The 26,740-nt window shown below is 45.8% G+C and overlaps 1 protein-coding gene across 18 annotated transcripts in view; it reads right to left on the minus strand.

Annotated features, from left to right (window-relative positions):
* KLC1 (kinesin light chain 1) overlaps nucleotides 1–26,740 on the minus strand; it is a 73,312-nt gene that overhangs the window by 31,464 nt on the left and 15,108 nt on the right. For all 18 annotated transcript variants that reach the window (XM_017861881.1, XM_017861873.1, XM_017861879.1 and 15 more), the window contains exons 2-7: nucleotides 15,908–16,169; nucleotides 12,941–13,171; nucleotides 8,255–8,333; nucleotides 7,505–7,730; nucleotides 958–1,045; nucleotides 273–374 (exon numbers count right to left, since the gene is read on the minus strand). In XM_017861881.1, coding sequence (XP_017717370.1) covers nucleotides 273–374; nucleotides 958–1,045; nucleotides 7,505–7,730; nucleotides 8,255–8,333; nucleotides 12,941–13,171; nucleotides 15,908–16,168 — 987 coding nt within the window. In that variant the 5' untranslated portion in view covers nucleotide 16,169. The remainder of the gene's footprint in view (nucleotides 1–272; nucleotides 375–957; nucleotides 1,046–7,504; nucleotides 7,731–8,254; nucleotides 8,334–12,940; nucleotides 13,172–15,907; nucleotides 16,170–26,740) is intronic.

Below are 26,740 nucleotides of genomic sequence, written 5' to 3' on the forward strand. Positions count from 1 at the left end.
CTACTACAAATACAAAAATTAGCTGGGCGTGGTGCTGCATGCCTGTAGTCCCAGCTACTTGGAAGACTGAGGCAGGAGAACCACTTGAACCATGGAGGTGGAGGTTGCAGTGAGCCAAGATCGCAACACCACACCACACTCCAGCCCGGTGACAGAACAAGACTCATCTCAAAAAATAAATAAATAAATAACACACACACACACACACACACACACACACACACACACAAAACAAAAATCTCTAAGATGACGACTGTCCCCTTCTTTTGTACCTTTTCTCGGATTTCCAGAGCTCTTTTGCACAACGGCTCTGCTTCTTTGTACTTTCCTCTTTTACCATAAAGGACTGCAAGGTTATTCAAAGTCGCCGCGACCTGTCAACACAGAGAGAACCACTAAGAATGGTAAAAGATAACCAAATACAGTACATTTATACACCACATATTCATTTATACTCAATCTATACAGTAAAGCATTCTTAGTCGCTGAACAATATGACTTCAGTTAAAAGGAAAAGCGCAATTCACTAGAGTATAGATTATACAAAGTAATACTGCAGAATACTAAAATTAAACACATCAACATCAAAAACATAATACCAACTTTTAAAAAATTTCCCTGGAAGCCACAAAGCCAACCAAAACAGATTCATATGCAAATCTGACCAGATTTTAATGAAGACAATGTAATTATTCAGAAAAAAATTTCTAGAAGGACATGCAATTTGATTTACAATCAAAAAATAGTTGGTGATCCATGTGAGGAGGGGTCATAAACAAATTAGATGTGCTCTGGCCTATCACTAGCACTGAGTAAATGAGGACCTCCTACCTGCACCATCTAGCGAAAAGGCAGTGCTTAAACTTTCCCTGTTGAGTTTAATGGTAAAATGAGTTGGATAGAAGAAATATATGGCAAAATAAAATATAAAAGAATGAAAGAACTTGATATACAAACCGCAGGATGATCTTTGCCCAAAGTTTTCTCACGAATAGCCAAGGCATCATTCAGTAGGTTAGCTGCATCTTTGTATTTATTCTGATCCCTAAATGGAAAAACACACATTAAGTGTTTTAGATAAGTGTTTCAGATGTAGATCACTACAGCTTTTTTTTTTTTTTTCCTCCTGAGATGGAGTCTCACTCTGTTGCACAGGCTGGAGTGCAGTGGCATCATCTTGGCTCACTGCAATCTCCGCCTCCCGGGTTCAAGCAATTCTCTGCCTCAGCCTCCTGAGTAGCTAGGATTACAGGCATCTGCCACCACGCCTGGCTAATTTTTGTATTTTTAGTAGAGACGAGGTTTCACCATGTTGGCCAGGCTGGTTTCAAACTCCTGACTTCATGATCCACTCGCCTCGGCCTCCCAAAGTGCTGGGATTACAGGTGTGAGTCACCGCGCCCGGCCTCATTACAGCTTTTTTAAATATAATTTTCAACTATAGAAAAAAAAGTTAAGCTTAAACTATTTAAGAGGCCAGGCGCAGTGGCTCACGCCTGTAATCTCAACACTTTGGGAGGCTGAGGCGGGTGGATCACAAGGTCAGGAGATCGAGACCATCCTGGCTAACATGGTGAAACCCCGTCTCTACTAAAAATACAAAAAAATTAGCCAGGAGTGGTGGCAGGCACCTGTAGTCCCAGCTACTCGGGAAGCTGAGGCAGGAGAATGGCATGAACCTGGGAGGAGGAGCTTGCGGTGAGCTGAGATCGCGCCACTGCACTCCAGCCTAGCCAACAGAGCGAGACTCTGTCTCAAAAAAGAAAGAAAAAAAGAAAGAAAAACCACAAGCTTATGGGTGGGGGAAAAAACACTGGAAGGAGGCCAGGCGCAGTGGCTCAAGCCTGTAATCCCAGCACTTTGGGAGGCCGAGACGGGTGGATCACGAGGTCAGGAGATTGAGACCATCCTGGCTAACACCGTGAAACCCCGTCTCTACTAAAAAATACAAAAAACTAGCCGGGTATGGTGGTGGGCGCCTGTAGTCCCAGCTGCTCGGGAGGCTGAGGCAGGAGAATGGCGTGAACCCGGGAGGCGGAGCTTGCAGTGAGCTGAGATCCGGCCACTGCACTCCAGCCTGGGCGACAGAGCGAGACTCCGTCTCAAAAAAAAAAAAAAAAAAAAAAAAAAAAAAACACTGGAAGGAAATCCATCAATAAACGGACTGGCGAGGTGAACTCTGGAATCAGACCCAACTAGCTTCCGAACTTGACCTTCCCATCTAGGCCACTGGGAAGATAATGTCCCCACACTACAGTGTTGTCATGCTTATGCCAGTTGGCCAGCACAGAGTAAGTGCAACAATCTAGAATAATGGACCAAGCTTGCATTTGGTATCAGACAGAATTAATTCCAGTGTCTGAGCTTGGGCTCTGCCAGTTAATGGCTACACAGCTTTGGGTGCATTAAGTGACCTCACGCAGTCCCAGCCTTCCCATCTACAAAGCAAGTATGTGATCTATTGCACAGTCTTGCTGTAAGATGATATGCTACATGTACACTGAAAAAGCCTTTTAAAAAACAGCAAACAAAAGTAAATATATTGTTGTGTCTGAATTTGGTACCCAATCTGCCTCCATTTTATTCAGTATGGAGGAATGAAGAATCTTTCTTGATTGGAGTAAAACAGCAACACCCCAGAACCAGGAACTCTCAGTTTAAGCATGCTGCTCACTACTGATGTGACTGAAAACAAGTACTCGCTTTTGAGACTTAGTACACATCCTTCTCAATTGAGTAGCAGTAACTGCCTGGCAAGGCTCTGCCCTGCAGAACATGAGAAAGACTAATAAGACTTCTAGAGCCTCTGAAGCACACTAATTCTGGCCAAGTATTAATGTACTATTGTTTCTTTTTTCGTCCTATTACATGCTATTGTAGGCTGCCTCAAACTTTTTGTGAAAGTCGACAAGTACAAAATAGAGTTCCAAAAAGTAGTGGCCAGGTCCAGTGGCTCACGCCTGCAATCCTAGCACTTTGGGAGGCTGAGGCGGGCAGACTGCCTGAGCTCAGGAGTTCGAAACAAGCCTGGGCAACACAGTGAAATCCCATCTCTACTAAAATACAAAACATTAGCCAGGCGTGGTGGCATGCACCTGTAGTCCCAGCTACTCGGGAAGCTGAGGCAGGAGAATTGTAGCAAATGCAATTTAAAAATAAGCTACCAAGGCTGGGCGCGGTGGCGCACACCTGTAATCCTAGCACTTTGGGAGGCCGAGGCGGGTGGATCACCTGAGGTCAGGAGTTCAAGATCAGCCTGACCAACATGGCGAGACCCTGTCTCTACTAAAAATACAAAAATTAGCTGGGCATGGGGCAGGCGCCTGTAATCCCAGCTACTTGGGAGGCTGAGACAGGAGAATCGCTTGAACCCAGGAGGCAGAGGTTGCAGTGAGCTGAGGTCGTGCCATCGCACTCCAGCCTGGGCAACAAGAGCAAAACTCCATCTAAAAAAAATAAAAATAAATAAAATAAGCTACCTAAAGTGTTATGAGAATTTATGAGGCTGGACAGTGGCTCACCCCTGTAATTCCAACACTTTGAGAGGCCAAGGCAGGTGGGTCACCTGAGGTCAGGAGTTTGAGACCAGCCTGACCAAGATGATAAAACCCTGTCTCTACTAAAAATAAAAAAAACTAGCTGGGCGTGGTGGCTGGCGCCTGTAATCCCAGCTACTCGGGAGGCCAAGGCAGGAGAATCACTTGAACCTAGGAGGAGGGGTTGCAATGAGCCAAGATGGTGCCACTGCACTCCAGCCTGGGTGACAGAGCAAGACTCTGTCTCAAAAAAAAAAAAAATCCGGGCACGGTGGTTCACACCTGTAATCCTAGCACTTTGGGAGGCCGAGGTGGGTGGATCACTTTGGGAGACTGAGGTCAGGAGTTTGAGAACAGCCTGGCCAACATGGCGAAACTCTGTCTCTAGTAAAAATAGAAAAAATTAGCCGGGCGTGGTGGCAGTCGCCTGTAATCCCAGCTACTTGGGAGGCTGAGGCAGGAGAATTGCTTGAACCTGGGAGGCAGAGGTTGCAGTGAGCCGAGATTGCGCCACTGCACTCCAGTCAGGGGGATAAGAGCGAGACCTCATTTCAAAAAAAAAAAAACAAAGAATTAAATGAGATGAGGTATACTAAGCACTTCTGTAAACGATGACATATTATAAAATGTCTGGGACTATTAATTAGCAGTGGTTCTCAGGTGTGGTCCCAAACCAACAGCAGTCAGCCTCAACTGGAACTTACTAGAAACCCAGAACTACCCCAGCCCTGCTGATCCAAGAACTCTGGGAGTGGAACCAGCACACTGCGATTTGTTAAATCAAGTGGGCTTAAGAAGCCCACCAAGAACTCAAATTCAAAAGAAAACAAAAATAGAATCCTAAAGCATTAAAATCCTAACAGAGCTGGGCGCGGTGGCTCAAGACTGTAATCCCAGCACTTTGGGAGGCTGAGACGGGCGGATCACGAGGTCAGGAGATCGAGACCATCCTGGCTAACACGGTGAAACCCTGTCTCTACTAAAATACAAAAAACTAGCCGGGTGTGGTGGCAGGCGCCTGTAGTCCCAGCTACTCAGGAGGCTGAGGCAGGAGAATGGCGTGAACCCAGGAGGCGGAGTTTGCACTGAGCTGAGATCCAGCCACTGCACTCCAGTCCGGACGACAGAGCGAGACTCCGTCTCAAAAATAAATAAATAAATAAATAAAATCCTAACAGAAAAATGTGCAAGGTAACAGGAAATTCACAGAAGGATGCAAATGACTATGTAAATGATTATGTCGGCACCCCAGGATGCAAATGACTATGCAAATGATTATGTAAAAATACATAATCAGAGAAATACAAATTAAAACACAATGCATACTCTATCTCCACCAACAGAACAGAGCCCCCCCCACCTCCAGGGTGGCACCCGTGCAGCAGGAGCATGGGTAGGCACAGCCTTTCTGAGTGGCAGTTTGGCAGCAGGTACCAAGGACTATAAAATGTTTATACTCTAACCTGTCTTAGGAATTTATCCTAAAAAAAGAAATACATGGCTGGGCACAGTGGCTCATACCTGTAATCCTAGCACTTTGGAAGGCCGAGGAGGATAGATCACCTGAGGTCAGGAGTTTTGAGACCAGCCTGGCCAACACGACAAAACACCGTCTCTACTAAAAAATACAAAAAATTAGCGGGGCCTAGTGGCAGGCGCCTGTAGTCCCAGCTACTCAGGAGGCTGAGGCAGGAGAACTGCTTGAACTCAAGAGGCTGAGGTTGTAGGGAGCTGAGATCACTCCATTGCACTACAGCCTGGGCGACAAGAGCAAAACTCCATCTCAAAAAAAAAAAAAAAAAAGAAAGAAAGAAATCCAGGCCAGGTGTGGTAACTCGTAGCTCACACCTATAATCCCAGCACTATGGGAAGCCATGGCAGAGGATCCTTTGGAGCCCACAAGTTTGAGACCAGCCTGGGCAACATGGTGGGGCGCCATCTCTACAATAAATAAATAAATAAATAAATAAATCAATCAATCAATCAATCCAAACTCTTGAACAAAACTTATAAAGATCAGTAAAATATGAAAGGAAAAAAAAAAAGCTTAAAATTATGTGTCCTTAACACAAGAATGATGGAATAACAAGCTAAACAGTAGAACACTGAATATGAACACAGATGCAGCTACTGTTTTTCCCAAACATCTACGCACACAGGTTGGCTCTCACACTATAATGCCAGGGAGCCATGAGACTGACGGAGGCCACGGCACCCCAGCACCCAGCAGTGATGTGTGTGCCCATGCACGCTGTACACAACAAAAACATAGTTATGCTTACTTAACTCATTTATATTAATAACATCCAGTACTGTCCAGAAACTTCCATATGTTTTAATAGGCATATAAGTTTTTTTAAAAAACAAAAAACACAAAAACGCTGGCCAAGTGCAGTGGTTCCCAACCTGTAACCCTAGCACTATGGGGGTACCAAGCTGATCAGATCACTTAAGCCCAGGAGCTTGAGACCAGCCTGGGCAACATGGCAAAATGCCGTCTCTACAAAATATATACAATTTAGCTGGGCGTAGTGGTGCATGCCTGCGGTCCCAGCTACTCAGGAGGTTGAGGCAGGAGGATTGCTTGAGGCCAGGAGTCGGAGGTGGCAATGACCCATGATCGCATCACTTTTTTGAACCTATCTCAAAACACAAATTTTGTTGGAATGAACTGTCTCAATCTATTCAGAGCTAAATGCAAATATCTCTGACTAAGAAATACCTACAGTGAAATATGCAAACAATTGGCCAGGCACAGTGGCTCACGCCTGTAATCCCAGCACTTTGGGAGGCCGAGGCAGGAGGATCAGTTGAGGTCAGGAGTTTGAGATCAACCTGGCCAACATGGTGAAACCCTGTCTCTACTAAAAATACAAAAGTTAGCCAGCCATGGTGGCACGCGCCTGTAATCCCAGCTACTTAGGAGGCTGAAGCAGGAGAATCACTTGAACTCAGGAAGCACGGGTTGTAGTGAGCTGAGATCGCGTCACTGCACTCCAGCCTGGGTGACAGAGCCAGACTCTGTCTCAAAAAAAAAAAAAAAGAAAAGAAAATATGCAAACAATCTCAACATTCACCAACAGGAAAACAGTCAAAAAATGTCTAGAATGTCCACGAAACCCTAATGCATAGTCACGGGACAGACCAAGCTGCTGACAAACTACAGAGCCAAAGGGCACGGACTCGTTTTAAATAGTGTTGTTATAACAGGGGGCTTACTTTCTTATTTGTGTGTTTTTCTTTATTTTACCAACTTTCAAAACTTATTTTTAAAGAAATTACTTATGCGTGTAAGTAGCTGTATCACCCAATTTCTCTTCAAGCGTCATTATGCCCTGCACTCTCCTCTCCCTCCACACGTCCTCCTTCTTCCTCAGGGTCCCCTCGTCCCACCCCCACAACCTCAATCCTGCCCCAAGAGGACACCCTGCCTCCAGCTCCAGCCCCCAGCTGGATCCTAGGCACTGAGCCAAAGGAACTCTCCTACCACACAACTCAGAGCCCACCACTCCCCTGGGGCATCCTTCAGCAGGGGTGAAAGAGTTAGAGGAGCACACAAGAGGCAAAGGGCAAGTTGAATCCTGGATTCCAAAAGGAGGTATAGCGTTCCAGGCCTCGGAAGGCAGGAATGACACTGCCAGGCCAAGTGGGAAGGCCATTTAGACGAAAGAAGCTGCCAGCACAGGGTCTTGTGGAAAAGGTCAAAAGAGCGTTTGGCCGGTGTGAGGGGTACATCGTGGGCTATTCTAAACAAGCTGAACTGAGTGGTCACGGGCAGCGTCTTGTTCTGATTTGGTGACACTCTTCCACAGAACTTACTAAATATTTTTAATTTAACCCCTATTTAAAGAGAAGTGGATATGGTTGAAAAATAGTTTATATAGATACATAAAATATATTTTAAGGGGCAAAATGGTTAAAAACAATGTCTCTAGGTAAAATTCAGTAGGGAAACAAAAGTGACTAGCCTGTACACCAAGGCCAGGATGTTGAGCATGGTGGCCACGTCCGGGTGGTCATGTCCCGAAGTCTTCTCCAGGTCCTCCAGGGCCTGCTTGCAGAGGGGCACAGCTACCTCGTAGCGTCCCTGCGAGGCGTACTGGATCACCAGGTTGTGGAGTGTCCGCAGCCGTGCGGGGATCTCGTAGCCGCCCTGCTGGGCAGCCGCGGCTGCACTGCTGTGCTGCTGCTGGACTGCACGGAGAAAGTTCACTTCAGGTGAGTTTTTAAAGACAATTATCCAGATGAGTCAGTTTCTTTAAAATTGTCTTTACTAGCTTTGGTTCAAGTTAGTACTTGGCCCCTAGTGCTATTTAAATCTTTTCCTAGTACTGTCTGGGCAGCCAGGATTAAGAGTAGTGACTATAGGGTCAGGGATGGCACCACGGCCCCTCAGTGCCATGAGACTCTTCTTGGCACCATGAAACAAGCAGAATAAGTAATTCTGACCTATCTACCCCATAAGAACCTGCAGATCACACTTGAACTGCTCATGCCTGCTGCTGTATCCTAGGGTCTACTCTAACATATTCCTGTATTCCAACATACAGCACAAATTATTTTGGAAAACCAAAGGCAACCCTGCTCTGCTGGTGCTTCCTCCAGGCAGGCCGCATGCACTAAGGCTGCCACTGAGTGTTGATTGCTATGACCGTGTTCTAGGGGGAAAACACCTCTCTCCTGCACTCGGTAACATTCCCGCATCACCCGTCACTCACTTCCTTGCCCTGGGTCGTCTTCATCATTGGGGAAAAGGTCATCCAGAGGCTCTTTGGTAGAATCAGTGTCTTTGTCCTCCTATAAAACAGATCCAGGACAACGCTTCATCTTACAAGTACTATACATATCCTGTCCTGAAAATCTTTAATATTAAATACATTTTAACTAAGAATTTTAGAAAAGATGATCAGTTTTTATCATCAAATGTAGGATCGCCCACAATCTGGCATCCATCAGTTGAACAGGAGTAATGAAAAGCTAGATATAGACTAGAACACAAATACTTAAGTGCAGATCAGAGTTTGATGAAATGGGCCATGGCTGCATTTCCATGCCTCAGATCCTTCTCCTGTGCTCTGAGGGAGGTCTGGGAGAGCAGGGAAAACCCTGACTCAAAATAAAATCTTATTTGGGAACCAAATATGTAGCAACAGATGAAAATGGTGCATCTCTGATCCCCAGAGAAGTGGGGGGGCTGGATTCCTCACCACCACAATCGGCTCCAGGGCAGGATCACTGGGAGCAGTTTGAAACCTCCCAGCTTTAAAGGTCGGTGACCCATGTTTCCCCACATATTGCTGATTTAGTCAAAGAAATAAAATCAGAAACTACATAATGGCAAAGACAGGTAACAGCCTGACCAGTAAGAAATTAGCTTCATTGGGCCGGGCGCGGTGGCTCACGCCTGTAATCCCAGCACTTTGGGAGGCTGAGGTGGGCGGATCACAAGGTCAGGAGATAGAGACCATCGTGGCTAACACGGTTAAACTCCGTCTCCACTAAATAACACAAAAAATTAGCCGGGCGCGGTGGCAGGCGCCTGTAGTCCCAGCTACTCGGGAGGCTAAGGCAGGAGAGTGGCGTGAACCCGGGAGGCGGAGTTTGCAGTGATCCGAGATCGCACCACTGCACTCCAGCCTGGGGGACAGAGCAAGACTCCGTCTCAAAAAAAAAAAATTAGCTTCGTCATGGGGCAGATGAACACTATTTGGCTCCGGAAGGGAAAATGTGATAAAGACACATTGCTTTTAGAATATTCCTGTCTGGGATGCATCAAGTATTAGACGAACCCCAACTGAGGAATGATGGCCGAAGTAACTGGCCTGCATTCTTCAAAAACATCAATGTCATGAAAGACAACCACAGACGGAGGTCCCATTCCATGTGAAAGGCTACTCAAGAGATGTGACAGTCTCATGAAGGATGTGCCCCTGAACTGGGACACAGTGAAACAATGCCATGAAGGATGCTGTTGGCAGCTAACAAAAGGGGAGTATGAGCTTCAGAGGAGAGGATATGCTGGGTCTGTGTGCAACGTCCTGAGTGCCCCGGCCCTGGACTGCCACAGGAGAACCCCTCACCTTAGGGAAAGACGCCCAGCAGCAGTAAGCAGCCGTGGCACATGCTATGCCACTCTGTGAACAGGGTTCAGAAGAAACAAGCACTCATAAGTACTCCAGAAAGGGTAAGGAGAGTCAGCTCACTGGATGTTTTCTCCAAGTTTAACACGTTTTCAAAATAATAAATTTGAAAAGTCACCGATCCTACGAAACTAGCTTTCTCCTTCTCAACATCCTCCAGTGTCCCAGGTCAATCACGGCTGGCATCGACGTCTGCAAGTACTTGCGTTTCCATAGCACTCTAGAGCAAGCACATCTTTATTTATTTATTTATTTATTGCCTGTTTGTTTGTTTTTTGAGATAGGGTCTCCCTCTGCCACCCAGGCTGGAGTACAGTGGCATGATCTTGGCACACTGCAACCTCCGCCTCCCAGGTTCAAATGATTCTCATGCCTCAGCCTCCCAAGTAGTGGGACCACAAGTGCGCACCACCACATCTGGCTGATTTTTTTGTATTTTTTAATAGAGATGAGGTTATGAGGTTTTACCATGTTGGCCAGGTTGGTCTTGAACTCCTGGCCTCAGGTGATCCGCCCGCTTTGGCCTCCCAAAATGTTGGGATTACATGCATGAGCTACCGCATCTGGCCTTAATTTTTTTTTTTTTTTTTTTTTTTTTTTTTTGAGACAGAGGTTTACTCTGTCGTCTAGACTGGAGTGCAGTGGCGCAGATCTTGGCTCACTGCAACCTCCATCTCCTGGGTTCAAGCAATTCTCCTACCTCAACCTCCTGAGTAGCTGGAGTTACAGGTTATGTGCCACCATGCCTGGCTAATTTTTGTATTTTTAGTAGAGACAGGGTTTCACAATATTGGCCAGGCTGTCCTCCAACTCCTGACCTCAGGTGATCTGCCTGCCTCGGCCTCCCTAAGGGCTGGCATGAGCCACCGCACCCAGCCACATCTTTTAAATCAAAACGTTTAGTTGGCCCCTAACCTAGAGGAGACGTGAGGGAGGAATACAGTAAGCCTCTTGAAATACCATGCTGTCAACTAAACTGCATCCTCCCCAGATTCCTATGTTAAAGCCCTAACCCCCAGTGTAATGGTATTTAGAGATGAAACCTTTGGGAGGTGATTAGGACAAGATGAGCTCGAAAGGGTGGGGCCTCACGATGGGATTAGTGCCCTTATAACAAGAGACACCACAGAGCTTACTCCCTCTCTCTCTCTGTACCACATGAGAACACAAAGAGATGGTAGCAGTCTGCAAGCCAGAAAGAAGGCCCTCACCAGAACCAGACCCTGCTGGTACCCTGATCTTGGATTTCCAGAGCTATGAGAAAATAAATGTTAAGCCACCCAGCCTGTGGTATCTGTTACAGAAGCCCAAGCAGATGAAGACACAGGAGAAATCTAAAACACAGTAGTCTTAGAATGGGGATTCGAACCAGAGACACAAATGTGCACCTCTCTAATATTCTGATTATGTATGTGAACATGCCTGGCACCATATAGGTATTTACTAATGTTAGTTCCGGCAGGGCGCGGTGGCTCAAGCCTGTAATCCCAGCACTTTGGGAGGCCGAGACAGGGGGATCACGAGGTCAGGAGATCGAGACCATCCTGGCCTACACGGTGAAACCCCGTCTCTACTAAAAAATACAAAAAACTAGCCGGGCGAGGTGGCGGGCGCCTGCAGTCCCAGCTACTCAGGAAGCTGAGGCAAGAGAATTCCGTGAACCCGGGAGGCGGAGCTTGCAGTGAGCTGAGATCCGGCCACTGTACTCCAGCCTGGGTGACAGAGCGAGACTCCGTCTCAAAAAAAAAAAAAAAAAAAGTTAGTTCCAAATGCAACGTGCAACACTGGACTAGGTCCTAGCACAGAAAAGAGATACTAGCGGAAGGCCTGGTGACATCCAAACCAAGCTTGTGTTTCAGTTAACAGTAAAGTATTGATGTTAATATCTTAGTTCTGACCACTGATCTATGATTATGTAAGATTAGGGGAAACTGGGTTATGGTTCTTCTCAAACTTTCCAACTTTTCGATCAATTTAAAATTATTCCATTGGAAACTTGAAAGAAGGGTAAAATTTTTAAAAATTAAAAATAAGTAAAATAAAATAATTCCAAAATTTAGAAATTTTCTTTAAAAAGAAGTTAACTGAGGCTGGGCATGGTGGCTCACGCCTGTAATCCCAGCACTTTGGGAGGCTGAGGCAGGCGGATCACAAGATCAGGAGATCGAGACCATCCTGGCTAACACGGTGAAACCCCGTCTCTACTAAAAATACAAAAAATTAACCAGGTGTGGTAGCACACGCCTATAGTCCCAGCTACTTGGGAGGCTGAGGCAGGAGAATCGCTTGAACCCAGGAGGCGGAGGTTGCAATAAGCCAAGATCATGCCACTGCACTCCAGCCTGGGCGACAGAGCAAGACTCCACCTAAAAAAAAAAAAAAAAAGAAAAAAAAGAAGTTAACTGAATCAGAAATAAATGTTGAATGAAAAATAACTGAAACCAGGATAAACATCCAAATATAGCCAACAGAGAAAGAAAAAGGCTGGGCACGGTGGCTCCCACCTAGAATCCCACCACTTTGGGAGGCTGAGGTGGGAAGATCACTTGAAGCCAGGAGTTCAAGACCAGCCTGGCCAAAATAGTGAAACCCCATCTCTACTAAAAAAAAAAAAAAAAAAAAATACAAACACTTAGCTGGGCATAGTGTCACACACCTGTAATCCCAGCTACTCCGGAGGCTGAGGCAGGAGAATCGCATGAACCCGGGAGGCGGAGGTTGCAGTGAGTTAAGATTGTGCCACTGCACTCCAGCCTGAGTGACAGAGTGAGACTTTGTCTAAATAAAAGAAAAAAAAGAAAACTAAGATCCTTTCTTCCACTGCAGATATAGGAAGATAAGCCAGCAAGGGAAGCCAAGGGGAGGATGAGAGAGGTGGCAAGAGAGCCAGATGGTGTCTGGGGGACCAGGGTAGTTTCAAAGAGAATGGCAATGCCAAGAACCCACCATAAGAGGCAGAGAGCTTGCCCAGAGTCCAGATTCAGACGGCTGGATTGGACCACTGCTAGACCAGCAGCTGATGGCACGGAAGCCAACCTACAGAGGGACAAGGAAGCTCTGGAGCCTAAGCTGGGGCAGAGCTCGGGGCAGACCTCGCTGAAGGTAAGGGTGTCTCTCTGGATTGTGGCTTATATTTACAAAACATTTTTGCATGTTCTGGTCAACGTTCTAATATGAAAAGAATACGGCGAACAGAACTTCTATGACTTGCCCAGGGACTCCATTTTAAACCATCAGCACCACATTTGCTACAGAGCTACTCACGGATGGGGAAATGTCGTCATCATATTTTTTTAGCTGATTCATAAACTCCAGATGCTTCTTCTCCTCCTCCAGTTGAGCCACAGACTGCTCGCTCTTCTGCAGTTTCTGCTGCGTGTTGGCCAATTCATCCCGTAGCCACTGATTCTCCTGGCACAGACGACGAACCTGCGCACGTAGTTTCTGCTTCTCGGACTCCACAGCATTCAGGTGATTTGACAAAGCCATCATAACCTGAGCAGACAGAAACGTGTGCAGCACTGTAGCACATTGCCCAGCAAGTGTCCCTCCCACCTGTGCGAACATTCTGTGGCTGGGGCTGTAGCTTACACTCGCAGATGTTCTCTCCAAAGTACAAATAAGTACCATCTGCCATTTATTTCTCTTTTCCCCTTCAGCCACAGACTACATAACAGGGTACGAAAAAGAAAATCTCATGCTCAGAATGCCTACAAAAAACTATTTATTTTTTTGAAGAGCATGTCAAATGAACTAGCAATGAAAACACAGCTACCCTTCGGATGAAACTGTATTATTTTACTTTCTATCAAGATGGCCCCAACATAATTTTTATAGACCCTTTCCCATGTGTGAGGCCTTGTGTACACACATGCATGTCTGCACACAGAGTGCAGGTTGGTGAAGGGCTGGAGGTGGAAGTCAGAGAACAGGGCACATACAAATCTTCCTCGATGTTCCAAGGTGAGAGAAGACATCTCTGTAGCTACCACGAAGAGTAAGAATGCAATGGTGTACTCATAAGCTTACGTTTATGTCACAAAATCCAGGGAACACTCCAGGGCTCTGCCTACAGAGTGCTCACTAGGTTTCTGGAACAGAACAGCATGAAGCCGTGGCAACTTCCTAGGAGCATAAGAGCAGAAAGATCTAGGAGGAGCTGACTGGCTACAATCTGTTCTCTCTTTAGAACATGTATCTGCCCTTCCCTCTCATACATAATAACCAGGTTATTATCCTCCTAGGTTTAAAACCTGAAACTCCAGAAGGTGGGACTTTTCTTCCTTCTTTTGTAAAACTCTTATCTGCGACACCAAAAAAGCAAGTTTAAATTCATGTCACCTGTTCTCAAGATAACAGAACTTGAGAAATAATAGGCTCACAATATCCAAACAAAGCTACAGTTCTGCAACTCAAGTCTGTAAATGAAGACACTAAAATCAGGGTGTAGGCGTTCACTTCCCCTATGAAAGCAGAAACCACTGGCCAGCAGCCCTTCTTCTGCTCTATTCACTCACTCAACTAGAGAAAGCTAAGAAGTCAAGCTTTAGTATATTTAATTTTACCTAAGATATGCTGGCAGAGCCAGAAGTTATCAGGAGAGAGAATTTAAAAACCTAGATGTTTCCAGTGTTTTCATCTCTATGTCAAGCAAGATATTACAGAAACAAAGGTTAGTCAAAGATATGATGCAATTTGCTCCTGGGATTGCAGAGACCATCACCTACTGGCCAGTGTCCATTCTCCTTTCCTTCCTTAGGCTTGAGAACCTGCCACTGCAAGTGGGAAGACAACATTCCCCAGTCTCCCACTCACCCAGGTACAGCCATGAGGTCTGGCCTATGAAATGTAAGCACTGCTGTACACAACATCAAAGAAGCAGCCTTCAAGGAAGAAGGCATGTCCTTCCTTTCCCTTCCCCTATGCTAGAACAGGGCCACATGGCTGCCACTGGAGCTCACTCTCAGTCCCCAAGACAGGCTGCCAAGGTGTAGTGTGGCAGATGTTAGCAGCCTGAGTACTCCCGATGACTGTGCAGCTACAGAACCCGTCCAGGATAGTGTACCTCAGTACTTGTTTGACAAACGTCTTGTGGTTTAAGCCACTGTTTTTGTTTTTTTGATACTGGCAGCCAAATAAAATCCTAAATGATACACAGCAGTATCCACTATTTTGGCTCTGCTTTTTAAAATTCGGAGAGGCCCTGAGGTCAGGAGTTCAAGACAAGCCTGGCCAACATGGTGAAACCCTGTTTCTACTAAAAAAACAAAAAATTAGCCAGGAATGGTGGTAAGTGCCTATAATCCCAGCTACTTGGGAGGTTGAGGCAGGACAATCACTTGAACCCGGCGGGTGGAGGCTGCAGTGAGCCGAGACTGAGCCATTGCACTCCAGCCTGGGCAACAAGAGCAAACACCGTCTCAAAAAAATAAAAAATAAAAATAAAATTCAGAGTCCGGGCATGGCGGCTCACGCCTGTAATCCCAGCACTTTGCTGAGGCAGGCAGATCACGTGAGGTTGGGAGTTTAAGACCAGCCTAACCAACACGGAGAAACCCTGTCTCTACTAAAAATACAAATTAGCCAGGTGTGGTGGCGCATAATCCCAGCTACTTGGGAGGCTGAGGCAGGAGAATCACTTGAGCCCGGGAGGCAGAGGTTGCAGTGAGCCGAGATCGCACCATTGCACTCCAGCGTGGGCAGCAAGAGCAAAACTCCATCTCAATCAATCAATAAAATTCTTATGGGCCCAAATCAATAGTAATTAATTAACATACAGAACACACATGTAAGTGGATCTGTTTTTTTTGTTTTTTTTTTTTCTTTGAGACAAAGTCTCGCTCTGTCACCCAGGCTGGAGTGCAGTGGCGCAATTTTGGCTCCCTACAACCTCTGCCTCCCAGGTTCAAGTGATTCTTCTGCCTCAAGCCTGCCTAGTAGCTGGGATTACACACGCCAGCCACCAGGCCTGGCTAATTTTTGTATTTTTAGTACAGTCCGCGTTTCACCATGTTGGCCAAGCTGGTCTCAAATTCCTGACCTCAAGTGATCCACCTGCCTCGGCCTCCCAAAGCACTTGATTACAGGCGTGAGCCACCGCACTCGGCCTGGATCTGTTATTTTATAACCATCTTTCCTCTTCTTCAGTGAAACTGCTTATTTCAAACAAAGTCTCCATTTTACCAAACCATGAAAAGTTCTTGATGATATCTGAGTCATTCTCACTCATACCTGTGCCTCACTCAGGCCGAGCTCCAACATCTCCAGTGACTTCCGGATCATGTTTGATTTCTCCTCCACCAGGTTACTTTCATCATCTTTCTTCAAACACTTCAGGGTCTCCAGCAAACTTTGTAAAATGGAATTGTGCTCATTCTTCAAAGCTTCCAGCCCCTGAATTACTTGCTTTGTTTTAGAAATAATTTCATCCTGCGTAAGCTTCTCCAACTTGTCTTCCTTTATGTACACCATTGTGGACATGTTGTCATACATTCTGGAATGAAAAAAGAAAAAGAAATTAGACCCCTCATTACAGGTTTCATTTCTGTTACATCAAGTAAACATGAAAAAATTTTAATTAACATTTTATAGGGGAATAATAAATATGCACATTAGTAATTTATGATCTTGAAGTACCACATTCTGCACTGTTTCTGTTTTTCCTTTGCAGACACATTTAATTACTTTTCTGGTTGCTGTTTCAATTCTTTTTTATGACAGCAACTGAAATTAATGCCAAAGATTAAAAGCAGCAAAACATCTAAATGGCATTTCCAAAACACATAGCCTCAGTGAACAACATTTTTTCTCAAAATGTTTGCAAGCCTTTTTCTCTTCCTAATGAAATGCAAAAAGAACACTACATTCTTGGTAACATGTTTAACTGGACAAAGGCTTGAAAAGGAGTCATGCAGCTGGAAGAAGAAAGAAAAACCAGCCACAGAACACGGAACAGGAAGAGCAGCAGGGGAGAAGCAGACCTGGAAGACACAGGGCACCAAGGACAGGAGCAGGATGGTCACCGGGCAGGCTCACAGATGAGGAGGGCACAGTGAAGCACCACCGGGGCCAGGCCCAGGGTGACGTGATGCAGTGTCTAGAATGGGCTTTCAAACACCCAAGTGAGAAAGAAAAGGGGGAGGAAAGGGGCACACAAAACAGCATCATTTGTGCTGGTGTGTCTGACAGCCACTGGCACTGAGCAATGGATTCCTCTGCTAGCCTCTCTCCTTTTTACTAAGTCTTAAAACTACATAGTTAAGTTTAAAAAACAGAAAGATAATGAGCAGTGATCTTTTCGGCAGAGTGACAGGGATGGAGGTGAGATTACACGTCAGAGTTATTTCCTTCATAACACTGCCACTGTCTGAAATCTCACATTTCATGAAGTGTCTAATATCACTTTGAATATAAGCTCTTATTTAAAAAAAGGCAGGACAGCCAGGCGTGGTGGCTCATTCCTGTAATCCCAGCACTTTGGGAGGCCCAAGGCAGGTTGATCACTTGATGCCAGGAGTTCAAAACCAGCCTGGCCAACATGGCAAAACCCTGTCTCTACTCAAAATACAAAAATTAGCTGGGTGTGGTGGCACGCACCGGTGGTCCCAGCTACTCAGGAGGCTGAGGCACGAGAATCACTTGAGCACGGAAGGCAGAGGTTGCAGTAAGCCAGTATCGCGCCACTGCACTCCAGCCTGGGCAACAGAGCAAGAATCTGCCTAAATAAATAAATAAATAAAAATAAACAAAATACAATTAGCTGGGTGTGGTGGTATGTGCATGTATTCCCTGCTACCCAGGAGGGTGAGGCACAAGGATCACTCGAGCCCAGGGGTGTGAGGTGACTGTCAGCTATGATGGTACCACTGCACTCCAGTCTGGGTGATGGAGCAAGACCCTGTCTCGTAAAAAAATTCAAAAAAACAAACAAAAAAAAAAAAAACAGGCTCCACAGCATCTAGGCGCAGCTCCTGCCAGACCATGTGATGAATGGATGGACTGACAGACACTGGATGAAAGGAAGAAAGGCTGAATCAGCAGACAGACTACATATTCCAGGATTTGGGGGTGAAGCTATGAGTGCTTGAGAATACGGTCATGTTAGCCTCTGCATCACCAATTTCACACTGGAAAAATCATTTTTTTTTCATAAATATGAAGACTAAATTCCTTTTAAAATTTGGAAGTTGTCCTACAGACTATTCAGAAATCCACCTCCACTCCACTAACAAAGAGCCCAGAAAACAACAAAAGAACAAACGCCGGCCAGGCACGGTGGCTCATGCCTGTAATCCCAGCACTCTGGGAGGCCGAGGTGGGCAAATCACGAGGTCAAGAGTTCAAGACCAGCCTAGCCAATATGGTGAAACCCTCGTCTCTACTAAAAATACAAAAATTAGCCGGGCCTGGTGATGCTCGCCTGAAGTCCCAGCTACTCAGGAGGCTGAGGCAAGAGAATCACTTGAAACCAGGAGGCAGGGGTTGCAGTGAGCCAAGATTTCACCACTGCACTCCAGCCTGGGCAACAAAGGAAGACTTTGTCCAAAAAAAAAAAAAAGAACAAAGGCCACTCCTCTACCTGACAGTATGTTAACTGCTAGTATTTATTTAACACATGGCTCTCCAGCTTCACTGTAGCAAATCCATGCTATGTGCCAGGCTGGGAATATATTGCTGAATAATACTGCTGTACTCCATGAGGGACCTTGTCCATACTGTTCCATGATATATCCCCAGCCCGGCACTCAATACGCATTCGTAAAATGAGTGAAAGAAAACACTTAAGGACCAGTTTTCAACAAACAAGAGTAAAATGTACTAGGTTAACATGTTGATCTGAACATCTTTGAGGTTCCTATGAGTGAAGGGAAGGGTCTTCAGAAGGAGGAAAATAAAACTTAAGGCCTGTTTTTCCTCCCTGACAGCAAAGCATTTATGTATTATATCCAAATGATGCAACATATATTCTCTTATGTTTCCCAAACTAGCAGATGCAAGTGCTTTTCTGAAACTTACTCTGAGTTAAGTAAGCCCTGGAATGTACAGATTAATAAGGGCCTCACCCTCGGGGACATGCGAGCTAGTAGAAGACACCCTACACAAGCAGGTGCACAAAGACCTGAAGGCCCAGGGACGGTGGCTGCACAGCGGAACACAGTGATGGGGGGCAGTGGAGTTGCCAACTGAGAGATGAAGGCCAGACAGAAGAAACCATTACCAAGGGATGTTATCAAGTAGCACCTCTCAAGGCTAATAAGGGCACTGCCAGCCCAGGGCAAAAGGGGAGCTGAGGCAGAGGTGTGACGGCACCCACTGCTGGCGAGCAGCTGCTCATCACTGCAGAGCCAGACCCAGTACCAGGGCTAGAGGAGCAGTGCAGAGTGACAGCATAAGAAACCTGCCCCCCAAGTGACCATGATATAGATGTTAAGTACACACGACACTTCTTCAGAGGGAAACAGACAGTGGCATATATATTCAGACTCGATGCCTCTTGCCATTTCTAGGCTAAGCCATTATAACCAAAGGCAGCTTATATTAATAAACAGTGACAAGGCAACTGGCTATTTCAGAAAATTAAAGTTAAACTCCTATACTCACTATATACTAACATAAATTTCAGATTAATGATTCAATTTAAAAAAAAGAAACTAGAAGGAAATACAGGCAAAGGCCTACATGCACATAGGTCAAACTAAAGAGCATTCTATGAATAAAAGTAATGGCAAGCTGGGCACGGTAGCTCACGCCTGTAATCCCAGCACTTTGGGAGGCCAAGGCGGTCAGATCACAAGGTCAGGAGATCGAGACCATCCTGACTAACACGGTGAAACCTCGTCTCTACTAAAAATACTAAAAACTAGCCAGGTGTGGTGGTGGGTGCCAGTAGTCCCAGCTAATTGGGAGGCTGAGGCAGGTGAATGGCGTGAACCCGAGAGGCAGAGCTTGCGGTGAGCCAAGGTCAAGCCACTGCACTTCAGCCTGTGCAACAGAGCAAGACTCCGTCTCAAAAAAAAAAAAAAAAAAAAGGGCTTCAAGAACAGCCTGGCCACCATGGTGAAACCCCATCTCTACTAAAAATATAAAAAATTAGCCAGGTATGGTGGCGCATACCTGTAATCCCAGCTACTCTGGAGGTTAAGGCAGGAGAATCGCTTGAACCCAGGAGGCGGAGGTTGCGGTGAGCAGAGATCCCACCACTGCGCTCCAGCCTGGGTGACAGAGCAAGACTCCATCAAGAAGAGGAGAGGGGAGAGGAGAGAGGTGAGAGGGGAGAGGGGAGAGGAGGAAGGCAGACAGAGCGAGAGAGAGAGAAAGAAAGGTATAAAACTGTAAAAGACTGACAAGTCTACTTAAGACATTTTTCAAGTTTGATGCAGAAACAAATAAAATATGTTTTTGAGGGAACACTGTTTTGCAGCTCATCAAGATGAAGAATTCAAAAGTATACAGACAGCCGGGCGCGGTGCTCACGCCTGTAATCCTAGTGCTTTGGGAGGCCCAGGCAAGTGGATCACTTAGGTCAGAAGTTCCAGACAAGCCTGGCCAACATGGTGAAACCCCGTCTCTACTAAAAATACAAAAAATGAGCCGGGCGTGGTGGCAGGTGCCTGTAATCCCAACTACTCAGGAGGCTGAGGCAGGAGAATTGCTTGAACCCGGCAGGCAGAGGTTGCAGTGAACTGAGATCATACCACTGCACTCCAGCCTGGGCAACAGAGTGAGACTCTGGCTCAAAAAAAAAAAAAAAAAAGTATACAGGCTACCAGCTCAAAGGGCTAAGTTACAGGTTACACTGATTTCTGAAAGGTAAACATTACTCAGAATCTAAGTTGACTCAAACATTTTGCCAGCCTATAAATCACATCATCGCTGGACCATCTTCCAACTCTCATGCTGTGTATGCCTGGAGACCATTCAATGGAACAAGGAATCAGCCAAAACAATGCCTGGCACCCCACGGGCATGCAACAAAGATGTGTGCAATGAATGAATGAAACAGCCCTGGAGCTACTGCGTCTTCTTCTCACCTACCCTGGGGCGTGTTGGAGGCTCAATCTCCCTGTAAGTCAAGTGAAATTGATACCCACCTGACCTGGAACATAGTACAGGCTCAAAAATACTCCCTTCCCTCTTTCCCTTTGACTGACACACAAGCTATCTGGCCCCAGGTTATTCTAACTAAGAATTTTTTATTATGCTTTTATTCCTTTAAAAAAAAAAAAAAAGTCCTATTTAAGGTTCCATTATTTACTTTGTGAGACCAAAAGAACTCAATGCAAAATCTCCAGTGTAAAACCTGATAAATCTAACATCTGAATTAAGCTCGCAAAACACAAGAAGCCCTTCTTAGGGTCAAACCTCTTTAAGGCTATTGTTCAACAGGCAAAGCTATTACAGCCTACTGAATTTAAAGTCTCAGCATTCAAGTAAACCTAACAAATTCTTTTTTTTTTTTGAGATGGGGTCTCACCATGTTGCCCAGGCTGGTCTCAAACTCTTGGGCTCCAGTGATCCTCCCACCTAGGCCTCCCAAAGTGCTGGAGATACGGGTATGAGCTATCACACCAGGCCCCTAACAAATTATGTACTGTGTCTACAGGCTGTAAGTCACTACCTAACATAATGAAGACCAAGAAAACCCTATGTTATTTTTATTTAATTTTAGAACTTACTTTGTTTCCATTATTTTAGATAGCGACTCAACTTTAGCAATTACATTGTATTGTGGTTATCGTATGTTTTTCTTTTTCGTTTAGAGATGGGGTCTTGCTATGTTGCCCAGGCTGAACTTGCACTCCTAGACTCAAGCAATCCTCCACCTTCAATCTCCCAAGGAGCTAGGAGTATAAGAACTTGCCACTGTACTCCATTTTTCCTTTTTTTTGTTTTTACACAGAATCTTACTCTATCGCCCAGGGTGGAGTGCAATGGCACTATTTTGGCTCACTGCAACTTCCGCATCCCGGACTCAAGCAATCCTCCCACCTCAGCCTCCCAAGTAGCTGGGAACCACACGCATGCACCACCAAGCCCAGTTAACTTTTGTACTTTTAGTAGAGACAACGTTTCGCCATGTTGCCCCGGCTGGTCTCAAACTCCTGAGCTCAGGTGATCTGCCTGCCTCGGCCTCCCAAAGTACTGGGATTACAGGCATGAGGCACACACCCGGCCCACTGTGCCGTTTTGACATGTATTTTTAACATATATGATTCTTTTTTTTCTGAGACAGGGTCTCACTCTGTCACCTAGGCTGAAGTACAGTGGCATGATCTTGGCTCACTGCAACCTCCACCTCCTGGGCTCAAGTGATCCTCCCACCTCAGCCTCCCATGTAGCTTGGACTACAGGTGCGCGCCACCAAGCCTGGCTAATTTTTCTCTTTTTTTCTTTTTCTTTTTTTTGGTAGAGACGGTCTTGCCATGTTGCCCAGGCTGGTCTTCAACTCCTAGGCTCAAGGGACCTGTCCACCTTAGCCTCCCAAAGTGCTGAGATTACAGGCATGAGCCACCATGCCTGGCCACAAGTCTCATGTCCAAAGATTTACTTCAATCATTCTTTCACACTACAACATTGTGAGGACATAAACTGAGAATATTAAGAACCTATCCTGCCAGGCTCCCAGTTGGGACCTCTGATTAAATATCTGTATCGCAACTTGCCAGGAGTAAAAAATAAATTTTAAAATCCTGTCTGTAGCATTCTGTAACCTAGAAATAAAACAATTTTACCTCTTTTTAAATGTCATTTGAAAAACAATACAAATAGACGTGGTTTATTTGTATCATGCATCACCTATTGGGACAGAAATGAGGAAATGCTATCTTTCTTTTTTTTTTTTTTTTTTTTTTTTTTTGAGATGGAGTCCTGCTCTGTTGCCAGGCTGGAGTGCAGTGGCGCGATCTAAGCTCACTGCAACCTCCACCTCCCAGGCTGTTGCCAGGCTGGAGTGCAGTGGCGCGATCTAAGCTCACTGCAACCTCCACCTCCCAGGTTCAAGTGATTCTCCTGCCTCAGCCTCCCAAGTAGCTAGAACTACAGGCGTGCACCACCACGCCCACCTAATTTTTGTAGTTTTAGTAGAGACAGGGTTTCACCATGTTGGCCAGGACGGTCTTGATCTCCTGACCTCGTGGTCTTGGCCTCGCCCACCGCGGCTTCCCAAAGTGTTGGATTGCAGGCGGGGCCCGCCATGCTCGGTCCCGCTATTCTTTCAAAGGCTCACCTGCCCTTGGAAACACAAGAAATAGTAACAAACAAACTGCTGGGCCAGGCGCGGTGGCGCTCCCCGTAATCCTGGCACTTCGGGAGGCCCAGGCAGGCAGACTACCTGAAGTCAGAAGTTCAAGACCAGTCTGGTCAATATGGCAAAACCCCATCTCTAGTAAAAAAAAAAAAAAAAAAAAAATACAAAAATTAGCAGGGTGTGGTGACACACGCCCGTAGTCCTAGCTACTCAGGAGGCTGAGGCAGGAAAATCACTTGAACCTGGAAAGCGGAGATCCCGCCACTGCAGTGAGCAGAGATCCCGCCACTGCACCACTGCACTCCAGCCTGAGCAACAGAGCAAGACTCTGTCTCAAAAAAAAAAAAAAGTTTCTGGATAAAGTAATTAAAAACCCCATGCTCAAACTTGAAATAAGGCTTAACAGTTTGGATAGACAAGGTAACTGCAGCATGTTTGTATTATTCAACATCCTACTTGACAGGTAAGGATTTGTACCTGTGTAACTGAAAAGAGATGGCACACATTAATACCTAATATACAGACTACAATCAAGTTCCATCACTCAGCTCTGACCAAAAACACCAGACATAAATATTAATTTGTATATTCAGTTGCTTTACCTCTGCTCTAAAGTAATCCAAGCAGAGGTAATATACAAAATAGAAACAGTTCTTATGCTGGACACTGTGGCTGATGTAATCCCAGCACTTTGGGAGGATGAGGTGGGAGGATCCCTTGAACCCAGGAATTCCAGACCAGCCTAGGCAAGACAGCAAGACCTCATCTCCACACACACACACACACACAAATTAGGCATGGTGACACATGCTTGTAGTCCCAGCTACTTGGGAGGCTGAAGCAGAAAGATTGTTTGAGCCCATGAGTTCAAGACCAGCCTGGGCAACACAGAGGAGTCCCATCTCTTCAAAAAAAAAAAAAAGAAAGAAAAAAAATTAGCTAGGCATGAAAATGCATGTCTGCAGTTCGCAGGTGCAGTGAGCCATGACTGTGCCACTGCACTTCAGCCTGGGTGACAGAGTAAGACCTTGTCTGAAATATGTATATATACACATATATATGCAACATACATATTTTAATTAAAAAATTAAAAATTGGCCAGGCGCGGTGGCTCAAGCCTGTAATCCCAGCACTTTGGGAGGCCGAGACGGGTGGATCGCGAGGTCAGGAGATCGAGACCAACCTAGCTAACACAGCGAAACCCCGTCTCTACTAAAAAATACAAAAAACTAACCGGGCGAGTTGGCGGGCGCCTGTAGTCCCAGCTACTTGGGAGGCTGAGGCAGGAGAATGGCGTAAACCCGGGAGGCGGAGCTTGCAGTGAGCTGAGATCCGGCCACTGCACTCCAGCCTGGGCGACAGAGCGAGACTCCGTCTCAAAAAAAAAATAAAATAAAAAATAAAATTAAAATTAGATGGGCATGGTAGTATGTGCTACTTGGGGAGGCTAAAGTGGGAGGATGGCTTGAGCCCAGGAGTTCAAGGCTGCATGAGCCATGATCATGCCACTGCACTCCAGCCTGGGTGACAGAGCAAGCAAGACTGTCTCAGAAAATAGTTCTTATTACACATTAAAACTGTCCTTTTAATTTGTCCTTTATGACGGGAGTGATATTTTACTCACTCTACACTAATGACCAAAAGAGAAGGCCTTGGGAATTTTAACTAACTCCCTGACAGATACGATGGAAACTAACACATTTAGAATACAGAATTCGTACAATACAGACAACACAGTCATGTGCAGTATAATGACATTTCGGTCAAGGAGGGACCTCATATTTGACAATGGTCCCATAAGATTATAACACCAGGCTGGGCGCGGTGGCTCACGCCCATAATCCCAGCACTTTGGGAGGCCGAGGTGGGTGGATCACAAGGTCAGGAAATCAAGACCATCCTGGCTAACACAGTGGAACCCCACCTCTGCTAAAAATACAAAAAAATTATCTGGGTGTGGTGGCGAGTGCCTGTAGTCCCAGCTGCTCGGGAGGCTGAGGCAGGAGAATGGCATGAACCTGTGAGGTGGAGCTTGCAGTGAGCCGAGATCACGCTCCACTGCACTCCAGTCTGGGCGACACAGCCAGACTCCGTCTCAAAAAAAAAAAATTATAACACCTATTTTGACTACATCTTTTCTATGTTTAGACATGTTTAGTTGCACAAACGTTTACCAGTGTTACAGTTGCCTACTACAGCTACATTTGTACAGGTTTTTAGCCTAGGAGCAATGGGCTACACTGTACCGCCTAGGTGTGCAGTAGGCTATACTTTCTAGGTTTGTGTAAATGTACTCCCTGATACCCCCACAACGAAATCACTTAATGATGCATTCCTCAAAACACATCCCCAACGTTCAGCATAACACACACACGATGCTGCACTGGGTGGATGCTTTAAAACCGAGAAGTGCAACTGCGATGTCCACTACAAGCACGGCAGGGAACTGCAGAAGAAATGAGCTAGGCAGCACCAGAGGGAACCTGGGAGATGCCCAACTCTCATTCACCACTTGGTTTGTAGACCTGGTAGGGCAGCTAGGTCTTTGCCTCCAAAAAAAAGACAAGCAAATTTTCCTGAGAAATCTGGCCAGCCCCAGGCCAGGCGCAGTGGTTCATGCCCATAATCCCAGCACTTTGGGAGGCTGAGGCGGGCGGATCACCTGAGGTCGGGAGTTGGAGACCAGCCTGGCAAACATGGAGAAACCCTGACTCCACTAAAAATACAAAATTAGTCAGGTATGGTGGCACATACCTGTAATCCCAGCTACTTGAGAGGCTGAGGCAGGAGAATCGCTTGAACCCAGGAGGCAGAGGTTGCAGTGAGCTGAGATTGTCCCATTGCACTCCGGCCTGGGCAACAAGAGTGAAACTCAAAGAAAAAGAAAGAGAGAGAGAAAGAGAAAGAGAAAGAGAGAGAGAGAGAGAGAAAGAGAAAGAGAGAGAGAGAGAGAGAGAGAGAGGGAGGGAGGGAGGGAGGGAGGGAGGAAGGAAGGAAGGAAGGAAGGAGAAAAGAAAAGAGAGAAAGAAAGAAAAAGAAAGAAAAGAAAGAAAAAGGAAGGAAGGAAGGAAGGAAGGAAAAGAATGAAAGAAAGAAAAGAACGAAAGAAAGAAAAGAACAAAAGAAAGAAATCTGGCCAGCCCCAAAAGAATAACATCCATCCATTCCTCAAGGAAATGTTTACTGAGCCTCTACTTTATGCAAGGCACTGTTCTAAAGGTAGGAATTGACCCGGAAAAAAAAAACTGTCCTAAGAAAATTAAAATATTGTGGTGACAAGAGAATATTATTTTTCTTTTCTTTTTTTTTAATAGAGACAGGGTCTCACTATGTTGCCCAGAATGGTCTCAAAGTCCTGGGCTCAAGTGATCCTCCTACCTCGGCCTCCCAAAGTACTGGGATTATAAGCGTGAGCTACCACACCCAGTCCCAAAGAATATTCTCTATACTTTCAGAGAGGGAGGCAAAAAACAGGTCATGTAGACCAGGCGCGGTGGCTCACGGCTATAATCCCAGCACTTTGGGAGCCTAGGTGGGTGGATCAGGAGGTCAGGAGTTCAAGACCAGTCTGGCCAACATGATGAAAACCCTTCTCTACTAAAAACACAAAAAAATTAGCCGGGCGTGGTGGTGGGTGCCTGTAATCCCAGCCACTCAGTAGGGTGAGACAGAGAATTGCTTGAACCCGCGAGGCAGAGGTTGCAGTGAGCCTAGATCACACCACTGCACTCTAGCCTGACAGAGGGAGACTCCGTCTCAAAAAAAAAAAAAAGAAGAAGAAGTCATGTAGAAAGAATCAGGAATAACTTTAGGCTTCT

Source organism: Rhinopithecus bieti, unplaced genomic scaffold, assembly GCF_001698545.2.
Source record: "Rhinopithecus bieti isolate Rb0 unplaced genomic scaffold, ASM169854v2 scaffold_61461, whole genome shotgun sequence".
NCBI classification, from domain to species: Eukaryota; Metazoa; Chordata; class Mammalia; order Primates; family Cercopithecidae; genus Rhinopithecus; species Rhinopithecus bieti.